Genomic DNA, 12,164 nt, shown 5'->3' with positions numbered 1-12,164 from the left:
AAGATGTTAGGACAACATCCAGACCTCTCTTAGAGGGCAAGAAGAAAACCTCTTGTACCAAGAAATAAGTACTCTCAGTGACAGCTATTTGTAGTGCAATATCTGATACAAATTCAGCTGTTAATGTACAATTGAATGACAGTTCAATCTTTTTCCATCATGTTTAGTCTCTATTACTTTAGAATATTGACAAAGGTATTCTGGTGGTGGTTTGGAAAGTGAGAAATGCATTGGTAAACTTTAAAGACACTGTAAAGACTTCCAACTTTGTGCTTTATGCAAATGAGTTCCACAGGAGAAAGAAGGGTGGGTCACAATCACGCACTCGAATGGAGAAGCGCCAAAATGCAATCTCCTCCTCATCGGAAAGGGATAAAGGTACCCTTTCAACAGACACTCCTTGTTCTGAGTCTCCCATCGGGTGAGACATAACAGATATTGTTCTGAGTCCCGGCTTGCGAAGCTGAGACACAACAGATACACCGTTCTGAGTCTGCCCTTCAAAGGTGGAAGGCATTAACAGATATACTGTTCTGAGTCTGCCCGTCAAAGGGGAAAGACAGAGCAGATACAACACAGTTCTGAGCCTCTGGTCCATCCAGAGAGACAACAACAGATCCCATGATCTGAGTCTACAGCTTGTGAGGCAGCAACAGAGACGACTATGTTCTAAGCCTCTAGCTTGTGATTAGGGATGCTCACATTGACCGTTTAACCGTTAACCGAAAGTAAGAATTTTAACCGATTAATACTATCAGTTAAACGTTTTTTTTTGTTTGTTTTTTTGCTGCATGGTTAAAGAAAAATATCCTATATATACATATATGCTTATTTGTTAACTCGCGGGGCGTTTCACATGTGCCAGACATATTTCGCTAAGCAACAAGCAAAATGAAGCGAGCGAAAAGAAGTACTGACCATTTCGATAGAAAGGGTCAGGCGCGCCGTTGGGGGCAGGGGGATCAGGACCCCCGCAGTTTTGAAAAGACAGAAATCGACCCCCGCACTTTTGATAAGGGCTGCTTCAATCAGTCACAATATATCATCTTTTAGCTTGGGATATCTTCTTTCAAATGAGACCATTTTCACGTTTCTGTGAGCTTTCGTTCTTAAATAATCAACTGTTTTGTCGCAGATGTGAAAAAGAGGAAATGCGTTCTCGAACGGAGAAACACACGATCTCCAAGCAATCGATCACAGCGTGCTAACGTTTTAGGACAGGTCGATGGTATATAAATCGTGGCCGAACGTTAGCGTTTGTCAATCAAGCAAAACCGTCCATTCAGAAAACGAGAAATTTGACACTTTAACGTAAGAGGCTGATCTCTCAGATTGACGCGCGAGCTGGCTTGACTGAAGGATTTGTAGTTTATGGACTGTTTTGAGTTAAAAGCATTGATGACATCTATAAAAGAGATATCTAAAAGCGAAACGAAAATTATTGCCTCGACCGGTGACACAATGGGGAGGACGCACGAGAGGAGACCTTCGTGTTTAATTGGTATGTGTATGCTACTGTAATACTGCATTTACAAAGCTTATCAGTGGCATGCACTTTGATCACGAAAGTGAAAGTGCCTTTTGCGGTCGCATCGCGGTGCCCCCGCGTTCCCATTTCTCTCGATGTGAACCGTGAGCTCCAGTCCATTACAATTTAGGGCCATGGTATACTTCATTTCCCGCATTCCGCTTAGTCTCGTGCGCGAGCCTTTCAAAGAAACTCCTTTGCCCATGAGCGCGGAAAGACGCGTTCGGTATGCACATGTGCACCGTCCGTGGTCATAATAACAATCCTTGAGGTAGGCCTGCTATTTTTATTTGACAGAAAAAATGTCTAAAATACCGGTTGTTCAAAGCTTCAATGGATTCACTGTGTTTTTGTTTTGTCATCTTAATTTGTTAAACATTTAGGCCCCTAAGTGAAAAATATTTAGTGTAGGCCTATTTATTTTATGCCTTTTATTTAAATTATTTTTTTCTGTTGTCAGAAACGCTGCAGGTGCGTGACAATTTGATAATGTGAATCCAGGTTATGTTGTTTATCTGTTCTATGCTGCTGTTTGCATGTTAAAATAAACCCGTGGAAGACACAGACACTCGTCAATTGTATTTTTTATTTAATGTCATAACCTATATATGTCATATTATCATCATATAGGCTATACAATATTATAATCTCATCAGTTAACGGTTAATAATCGGATAACGAGCGTCGGTTGTCGGTCGAGAAATTTAACCGAAATGAGCATCCCTACTTGTGATGAAAGAGACATCAACAAACACTATGTTCGGAGTTTCCGTCCAGTGAGACAGTGACGACATCTGCAACAAGGTTAAGCTCAGGAGAACAAACCTTCACTCCAAGGTACCTTCGTCTGCATGTTCCAGATTGTTAAGGACCTTCTGCACCTACACCAGGGCCTCATCTTCATTGTTCCAGATTTTAGGACCCTTTGGTGCTCCAGGAGATCAGCATCCCACAGAGCTTCGCGTTCAAGACTGTTGAAACAGATTCTGGCTCCTTTCCCCACTGCATTGTCACCCAGTACAATGGTCATCTGATGTACTCATAATCACACCTTAAGAGACGTGTGATCCAAAAAAATCACAACATCAGCGGTGACGTGAGTACCAATCCCTATTTTACTTCACGTCCTTGGATGGACAAAGTAAAAATCACTACAGCTATATAAATAAAAGTGACTTGACTTGATGGAGAAAGGATTTTTTGTTCAAAACAACTTATTAGACTTTTGTGTGTTAATTTTTGGGAAACCTTACCAGGTATGTAGTAACCATTTTAGGCTATAAAAGTGAATGTTTAATTAAAAGGCACCAGAATACAGGAAATGGCATCTACTCCAGTAAACTTTTGTGAGAGACTTACCCACATTTTTTTTTTTTTTCCTTCCTACACCCATGTTCCAATCCCTTAATCCTTAATCCCTCTTGGCCACAGCCATGCCCATCATTAATGCCAGATGCAACAAATAACACAAAGTTGAAACTGTTACCAATTGCCAAAGATGGCCAATTCCATTTCAGGAGGAAAGTCTGGTCATTAGCCACCGAATACCAAGAAAAAATATCTTGCCAGTAACTTTGGAGTTTCAGGCAGGACCAAAAAGAATGAGATAAAGTTCCCTCTGCACCCTGACACCGATCACACATTGGAGACAGCTGGGTAGATCTTGTGGAGTTTGGATTTAGAATAGTGCACCCTGTGTACAATTTTAACACTCTCGGGTCGGCGGTCACGAGAGACTCAAAATACTCTGTCAATGTTGCACATAAAATTAAGAGTTATACACCATTTTAATCTGTGGAATATCTTCTTTTATTTGTGTACACTCAGAGTAACAACAAAATGTTGTGCTTTTTGTAAAATAAAGAAAACTAACATGATGCGTGATCTCTCGTCTCCCTCTGAACGAAGTCCAATCTGATAGTTCTCAGAAAATGAACTGTAACTTAGTGAATACTAATGAAAAAACAAATTAGACTTATGTCTAAAAAAACATTGAAATGTCAGGTTTTATATTAATGCGGCCACGCCAACGGAGCACGGAGCGCTATTCAGACACAAATTCGTAGTCAATAAATGCATACATTGTCCCCTCGACATCTGCATAAATTACATGCTGATGTTGACGGATGCGGGAAAAAAAATGGCAGATAAAATAACACGTGACTGGGGTTGCCACGGGGAAACACTCACAGTTCGAGCAAACAGCTTTCTCAAAAACTAAACGCGCACGCTTCTCACCTAAACAAACAATGCATACAAAATAAACACCTACAAACACTTCAGTGAACTTCTTCTGTGTGCATTGATCACAAAAGATTGTCCCCTCTTCCCTCAAGAGGAGAGACAAACGACAATGGAGTTTCCTCAGCAGGAAATGCTCTCACAAAAGCAAGTAAAGAACTCTCAAGCACTGAACATGCATGCTCTAACAATAGTCATCAAGTCATGTGTCATCAAGTATCAAATATCTATGACACGGATGTACACACCGCTTGAAACGTCTGCTTAAAAAAGCCATTCTTACCTTGAACAGCGTTTCAAACAAAACAGTCCCTGAAGACGAAAAGAGGATGACTCGTTCTCAAGGCACCCCTTATGTGAGTTCGGGTCGCACTATTAGTGATTGTCATGATTTGATAGCGTTTCAGACACCGGTTCCCGCGGAGGCATTCCCCCAAAGCGTGTTAGACACAGTGCGAGTTCCCTGTCGAAAGGGAACTAAGCGCGTAGGCCTGAAAACGGATGCAGAGTTGTTTCTGCTCCATACGTGAGTAACATTGGTTTTACTATATTTCACAGAACCAAGATATGCTGTTGTTGTAATATTAACTATAGTAAAAGGACAGTTTTGAGTTTCATTGTTTGTCTGTTGCCCTGTCCCAAATGAAAAACTGTTCTGTGTGCATGTCCGTGAGGGCTGTAGGGTGTTCCCTTTGTGGTCACTTTGTGCCCCGATGTACATTTTTGGCAAATTTTCAATGATGCAGGCTCCACTGCAGACTTCTGCCCGATTTGCTCTGACTAACTGGATTTGGATTGGATTACTCGATTGCTCCTGTCTGCCTCGCTGCTCAGAGTGGTTTGCATCTGTAACTCTGTATAGCTTTGATTTGAGTCTCTTACTTTTATTCATTGTTACTTTATTTTATCGTTACCTTATATATAATATTGCCTACCACATTAATCTGATGTCGCTAGCTTTTAATCTTTGAATCTAAATAATGTTACAATGCGTTTGCATCTCGCTAGCTTGTTAACTTGTCATCAGTCTCTCGCATGCTCCTTTTTCTACGCGTTCATTAAACAGCTGTGGTAAGTCGGATCAGTCTACAAACACGGTGAGTCATGTCATCCTATCCCATTATTGCATGTTGATCCACTTGTCACATGTTTAGTATAGTTTTCTCTAGGGATGTCCCGATCATGTTTTTTTGCCCTCGAGTCCGAGTCATTTGATTTTGAGTATCTACCGATACCGAGTCCCGATCCGATACTTCTATAATACATGAAAAAGAATAAAGAAGAGCGAAAAAACAGATCCAGGAACAGTGCTTTTCAGGTTTTTCAGGTATCTAACAGTCGTTTTCACGTAAGGAAAATGGATAAAGTAATCAAATATAAAATATCACTGCATATTATCTTTACTGTATAAAATAAATAAAGATTAATCATTATTGAAGTTACAAAAACTATTCAGTCAAGAGCAGTAAGTGATTTCTTTGTTATTTGTTGTTTTATTTAACATTAAAAACAGGCAGCAGGAATAGTTTTTCTCCCTTTAAGACATGCACAATCCAGTACATACTGTTCCACATGCGCTGTCTTTCTCGACCAATTTACGTTCACTTAAAACATAACCGACTATGTTTGCTAGGATACTCCCTAGGACGGGCATTTTTAAATAATTTTTGTATGAATTTGTCCGCCGAAGCGCAAGACGTGAAAGAGAATAAGCGTGTGCGCGCTTCGGATGAGCGCACACAAATCTTCTAATAGCACGTGCGAGTTCTCTTTCGCGTCTCATTCTTGAAGGTTTAAATCAGCAAGGCTTAAATGAGTTAGTTTAAACACAGATAGCAATGTGTGCTGTTCAGGTCTCACCTGTATCAACACCCGGGTGATGACGGCGTAAATGACTGGACATAAGAGCAGACGGCACTCGCAGTTAACAGTTTACAAAAAGTGACTGTTTTGTCCACGCTTTCTGATTATCGTTGTTGTAACTTTTTGCGCATCCATCGACTGAAACGTACATTATTTGAACTCTGTCTGTCTGTTTTCCACGTTGCTATTTTAAACAAACCATACGGTACAGTTCGATTTTTTACCAAGAACGTTGCACTCCTATATATTCGAGTCCTGATCGGGCGGTAACGTCCGATTCCGATCGAGTCTGAAACCACGTGATCGGGCCCGATTTCCGATCACGTGATCGGATCTGGACATCCCTAGTTTTCTCTGTCAGCGACGAGGGATTTACATGTCATAAATGTAGGGAAATAGTCAGGCTGACAGAGAAAATTTTAGAATTAGAGACACGCATCCAAACTTTAATCGAGGATAGTAAGAATGCAAGGGCTTCAGATACTGTTTTGGATACGACTAGCTTAGTGAACTCTGTACATTGTTCGGTTCCGGCTGTAGAGCCCACGCAGCAGGGCACTTGGGTAATGGTGAGGCGGCCTAGCCACGGAAAACACCACTCTTCCGTTCCAATAAGAACATCAAACAGGTTCTCCCCACTCAGTGACATACCCACTGAGAATCCTGTTGAAAGTGCCCTAGTTATTGGTGATTCTATTACACAGAATGTGAAAATAGAGACACCAGCTACCATAGTCACATGTTTGCCGGGGGCCAGAGCACCTGACATCAAAGCAAATTTAAAAGTGCTGGCTAATGCTAATCGTAAATACTCTAAAATTATTATTCACGTTGGCACTAATGATGTTCGACTTTGCCAGTCGGAGATCACTAAAATTAACATTAAAGAGGTGTGTGAACTCGCAAGTACAATGTCAGGAGAAGTAATTTGCTCTGGTCTCCTTCCTGTTCGTCGGAGTGATGAGATAGTTAGCAGATTATCATCACTCAATGGCTGGCTGTCTAAGTGGTGTCCGCAAAATAATATAGATTTCATAGACAATTGGAAAAGTTTTTGGGGAAGACCTGACCTGTTGAAAAGAGATGGTATTCATCCCTCCCGGGATGGTGCTGCTCTTCTCTCTAGTAATATGGCACATAGTCTTAGAACTATCCAATCCAATCCAATCCACTTTATTTCTATAGCACATTTTACCAACAACAAACAGTCTCCAAAGTGCTGCACAAAATTAAAAAACAATAAATAAATGCTCTATTCAAACAATAAAAACTAGTAAAATTGATATAAGAGCAAAACAATAAAAAGGCACATAATTAAATAAGTAAAATCAATAAAATAAATAAAACAAACCAATAAAAGACACAGGACCACACAACTCACGCAGAGTTAAAAGCCAAGGAATAAAAGTGGGTCTTAAGATGAGACTTAAAAACATTCAACTGTGGGGGCCGTTCTGACCTGGGAAGGCAGAGCATTCCACAGTCTAGGGCCGACCACAGATAAGGCCCAGTCCCCCCTGGTTTTAAGTCTGGTCTTAGGAACCACTAGCTGGAGCTAAAAAATTTAATTGATGTTCAACAAATAAAAAAATAGAGATAATAATGATAAACAAATGATAAAACGTGGGTTGTTAAATATTAGATCCCTTTCTTCAAAATCACGTATTGTAAATGATATTATCACATGTTTCGCGGTGTGTATTTTGATCTTAACACCTTTTAACCTTATTATTTATTATTCTCAGGTTAGGTAAAGTAAGTTGAGTCTGGCCTAAATTATAAGCATTTTAAATTACTTACAATTTGGTCAGAAGACTCCTCTGTGGTACGTTCTTATTCAAAGTCTTAAAACACTATAAATCAAGCTAAGGTAGGCAGCTTTTGTAATTGTTGGAAACCTCAGAAGCATAGACCAGGAGACTTTGGGATCTCTTGAAGCAGAAGTTACTCTTTATTGAGAAAACACGCTTTGCGTCGCTGTGGTCATCCAAAGTCTAACTAAAGCAGTGACTTGGTAGTTCATATACATTCAAGGGGGAGGGATACATAGAGTAGAGGTGTGGACAATCTAAACAAAGGATGCAAATGCAGTACAGGAATCAGATCATTGCTTACATTTCCTAGCCATGGTCTAATCAGCATAACTGTGTCATTCAAATGCATAGGTGCTAATCCAATCAGTCTGGCAGTATCACCTATACCTTTACATTATCATAGAGACAAAAGCACTGCTGTATCTTGAGCTTGTCCTGCCAAATGGTCAGGATGTAGGATCTGCAGATTTTAAACAGATTCTTAAATTTGTAATTCCACATAATCAATTAAATTTCTTTTAATTGGTTACTTTTATAATAAACAAAAATGTAAAGGCAAATAAAACTTCATCATTAAAGTATAAAATACAGTAATCACTTGAGTCAAAGGTGTAGTCAGCTCTGGGCTTCCCATCTTCAGCTTGGGGTTTCTTGTCCTCAGCTCTGGGCTTCTAGGCGTCGGGGGTACTGACGTATCAGTATCTGAAGAGGCAATCAACTCATCAGTCTTTTATACTCGTGCTGTTTATTGCAGACGTTGGGTTATCTTCTTGATTGACGTATGTTGTAACTTTCCCAAAGTTTCCAGACACTTCTCAAGGCCTTGCAGGTGCAAACTGTCTGGCTTTTGTATGGAAGTAAAATAATGCCAAATGTTTTTGAAATAAAAAGCTTGTTGAATTGCACTATTTGAAAAAAATATGCATTACATTAGCTGTACTTGCATTTAGATGCACTGTATTTTTAAGGCTTGCATTTTTATGGGCTGAAATTCAACATGGTCGTATATTTAGGCTGTGAATATTTCAATTAAAAATATTTCACACACATTTTCATTATTAAAAATTCAATAATTCATATTCACCTTTTAGATTTCACTTCCAAAATATTCATTCTGTTTAAAAATACAACCTATAAAATTCAACTAGCAATTTTCAGTCCATTTTATTTCGCTTTACAAATTCGCTTCCACAAATTCAGTGGCTCAAATTCGGCAGAAAATTCAACATTTCACATCCGGGAACTGCAGGAAGAGCAGTAGAGTGCCGATGCATCATCTCTATCTGCTGTTGGTCTTCTTCACCAGCAGGTGCCACTAGCGGCTGTTTAAGACGAGATCACGGCTAGTAAGTCATCATTCATTCATAAAAACAGATTTACAGAAATGGAGCAAGCGGTAAGTGAATGTGTGATGATTATCAGGGCCAGTATAAATGCAGAAAAGCTGATAAAGACACAAAAGCTGCATTTATGTTTAATTCAGTGTATTTACGCTTACTTTCCCTGTGTAGCTACAGCTTTCTCTACAGTGAACAAGATAACGTTATTGCCCGATGCTGGTGTATAGATCAAACGTTAAATCTGAGATAGACATATATTTTTCTCTGTTGTTTAGTTTCCTTAACTTTGTATCGCAGCGCTGTGTTGTAATAATAGGGCTTCCCTCATCCGTCATAGCTGCCATCAGGACATATAAACTCTTAACACAGCTTAATGGACTCGTACAGTGATATAAAAGACCAAACTCGCACCTCATTTGTGATGTAGGTTAGACTATATAGGCTCCAAGAAAGCAGATACTGGCATTAAGTTGATTTGACGCTGAACGTTTGATTATGATATTCGCAAATTTAGGGACTGTCTCTAAAGTTACAACATTATATATTCACGTTTTTACCTTCAATAGCATTTAAAGAGAATGACTTAGTCACAAAACCAACTGTAAATTGTTCATCTAGGTGTCAGGTATAATGCAAACCTTTTAGATTTTTGATGTTTATTAAAATAAAAGGTAACACTTTATATTAAATAGTTGATATGAACGAACAATGAACTGCACTTCTACAGCACTTACTAATCTTTGTTAATGTTAATTCCAGCATTTACTAATACATTATTAAAATCAAGAGTTGTATTTGTCAACTTTAGTTAATTCACAGTGAAGTAACATGAACAATGAACTGCTGTATTTTTATTAACGTTAACAAAGATTAACAAATACAACAACAAATGTGTTGCTCATGGATAGTTCACATTAGTTAATACATTATGAACTTTACTGTAAAGTGTTTCCAAATAATCTGTCAAGTAATATGTAAAGATTGCTATGTATTTCACTACTGTATTGGATCATACAAAAAAAATGCCATAATTTAAAGCTCAATAGCATTTGATGAGAATGATTTACAATCACCAAAACTACCTGTGAAGTGTTCATCTATAGGTGCCAGGTCGAAGAGTGATGCACCCTTCTCTCTCTCTCTCTCTCTCTCTCTCTCACACACACACACACACACACACACACACACACTCAACTCAAAGTACATGCACATATACTTTTTCTTTTTTTTACACATTCATCACACAATTAGTTCTACTTAGTTAATTTTATTTCTAAATTTAATTTAAAATTTGTATAAGCAGGATAATCTATGATCAGGTAAAATAAAAAATGAACAAAGTAAAAAAAAAATTGTGTGATGAACGTGTAAAAAAAAAAAAAAAAAAAATAGTATATATGCATGTACTTTGAGTGGGGTGTGTTTGAATATGTATATGTGCATGTGTGTCTACAAGAGTTTGGTAGAAGGTAGAAACGTGAATACAGAATGTCGTAACTTTAGAGACGGTCCCTAAATTTGCGAATATCATAATCAAACGTTCAGCGTCAAATCAACTTAATGCCAGTATCTGCTTTCTTGGAGCCTATATAGTCTAACCTACATCACAAATGAGGTGCGAGTTTGGTCTTTTATATCACTGTACGAGTCCATTAAGCTGTGTTAAGAGTTTATATGTCCTGATGGCAGCTATGACGGATGAGGGAAGCCCTAGTATTACAACACAGCGCTGCGATACAAAGTTAAGGAAACTAAACAACAGAGAGAAATATATGTCTATCTCAGATTTAACGTTTGATCTATACACCAGCATCGGGCAATAACGTTATCTTGTTCACTGTAGAGAAAGCTGTAGCTACACAGGGAAAGTAAGCGTAAATACACTGAATTAAACATAAATGCAGCTTTTGTGTCTTTATCAGCTTTTCTGCATTTATACTGGCCCTGATAATCATCACACATTCACTTACCGCTTGCTCTAATTCTGTAAATCCGTTTTTATGAATGAATGACTTACTAGCGTTGCTTTGGTCTTCCTAAACAGCCGCTAGCGGCACCTGCTGGTGAAGAAGACCAACAGCAGATAGAGATGATGCATCGGCACTCTACTGCTCTTCCTGCAGTTCCCGGATGTGAAATGTTGAATTTTCTGCCGAATTTGAGCCACTGAATTTGTGGAAGCGAATTTGTAAAGTGAAATAAAATGGACTGAAAATTGCTAGTCGAATTTTATAGGTTGTATTTTTAAACAGAATAAATATCTTGGAAGTGAAATTTGAAATGTGAATATGAATTATTTAATTTTTAATAATGAAAATGTGTGTGAAATATTTTTAATTGAAATATTCACAGCTTAAATATACGACTGTGTTGAATTTCATCCCATAAAAATGCAAGCCTTAAAAATACAGTGCATCTAAATGCAAGTACAGCTAATGTAATGCATATTTTTTTTTCAGTTAGAGCAATTCAACAAGCTTTTTATTTCAAAAACATTTGGCATTAATTTACTTCCATACTTTTGTGTCCTTGAACTCCATTAAACTCAGCCAAGATGGCTGATGTCCTTATAAGGTTCTAGGAGTAGAACCACAGTTCTGTGTGTCCTTGAGCACACACACATAGAACCACACACACTTCTGTGTGCTGCAGTCCAGTTCTGTTCCTCCTTCTCATGGACAGGCACACACATTTCTAACAATAACTGTACATCTCTGGCCATACAGTATAATGCATTTCTTAGAAACAAACAAATATAAATAACAATAATATTGTAAGCAATGCCTAATATTTAATACATTGGCCAAATGTGTAGCGACAGACATCCAAAATCTTACCAAGGAGGCAGGGTAATTGCATTTTCTTGATATAATACAACACACAAAAATCTAGATGTGCTGTGTTTGAAAGAAACTTGGCTAAAATCGGAAGATTACATTACTTTAAATGAGTCTAGCCCTCAAGGTTATGATTATCGACACAATCAGAAAGGCAAAGGGGGAGGTGTTGCTGTAATTTATAGTAATATTTACAGTATTAGTCAACAGTCTTCCAAATATAATTTCTTCGAAGTGATGGTACTTTATGTAACATGAAGTAAGTTGACATTTGTGCTGGCTACTGTATACAGGCCACCAGGGCACAATACAGACTTTATCAAAGAATTTGCTGATTTTCTATCAGAGTTAGTACTAGCTGCAGATAAAGTCCTTGTTGTTGGTGATCTTAATATCCATGTAGATAATAAAAAAGACTCATTGGGATTGGCATTTACAGACATTCTAAACTCTATTGGTGTTAGACAACACGTGTCAGGACCCACTCATTGTCGTAATCATACTTTAGATCTAATATTGTCACAGGGAATCGATATTGATG

The 12,164-nt window shown here is 38.3% G+C and overlaps 2 protein-coding genes across 13 annotated transcripts in view; one reads left to right on the top strand and one right to left on the bottom strand.

Annotated features, from left to right (window-relative positions):
* Window positions 1–12,164, bottom strand: part of def8 (differentially expressed in FDCP 8 homolog) — a 219,163-nt gene that overhangs the window by 19,016 nt on the left and 187,983 nt on the right. Inside the window, exons 11-12 of one of the 12 annotated variants that reach the window (XR_010895483.1) lie at window positions 8,045–8,148; window positions 7,569–7,906 (exon numbers count right to left, since the gene is read on the bottom strand). The exons of 10 other annotated variants lie outside the window; for them this stretch is intronic. Coding sequence is in view for 1 of the 2 variants with exons in the window: in XM_067389851.1 (XP_067245952.1) it covers window positions 8,104–8,148 (45 nt within the window). In the remaining variant the exon portion in view is untranslated. Of the gene's footprint in view, window positions 1–7,568; window positions 8,149–12,164 lie in introns of those variants that run through there. One more of the 12 variants, XM_067389851.1, reaches the window with a different exon arrangement.
* LOC137023525 (uncharacterized) lies at window positions 6,199–6,879 on the top strand. Its single transcript, XM_067390725.1, has one exon. It carries the CDS (start codon window positions 6,199–6,201, stop codon window positions 6,877–6,879), a length of 681 nt encoding a protein of 226 aa, XP_067246826.1.

The sequence above is a fragment of the Chanodichthys erythropterus genome, chromosome 7, assembly GCF_024489055.1.
Source record: "Chanodichthys erythropterus isolate Z2021 chromosome 7, ASM2448905v1, whole genome shotgun sequence".
Lineage (NCBI taxonomy): Eukaryota > Metazoa > Chordata > Actinopteri > Cypriniformes > Xenocyprididae > Chanodichthys > Chanodichthys erythropterus.
Note: the sequence above shows the minus strand (reverse complement) of the source record. Positions and strands in the feature narration are given on the sequence as shown.

Coding starts and splice junctions, on each gene's coding strand:
- LOC137023525 (XM_067390725.1), top strand. CDS start 6,199: ATGGTGAGGCGGCCTAGCCACGGAAAACACCACTCTTCCGTTCCAATA.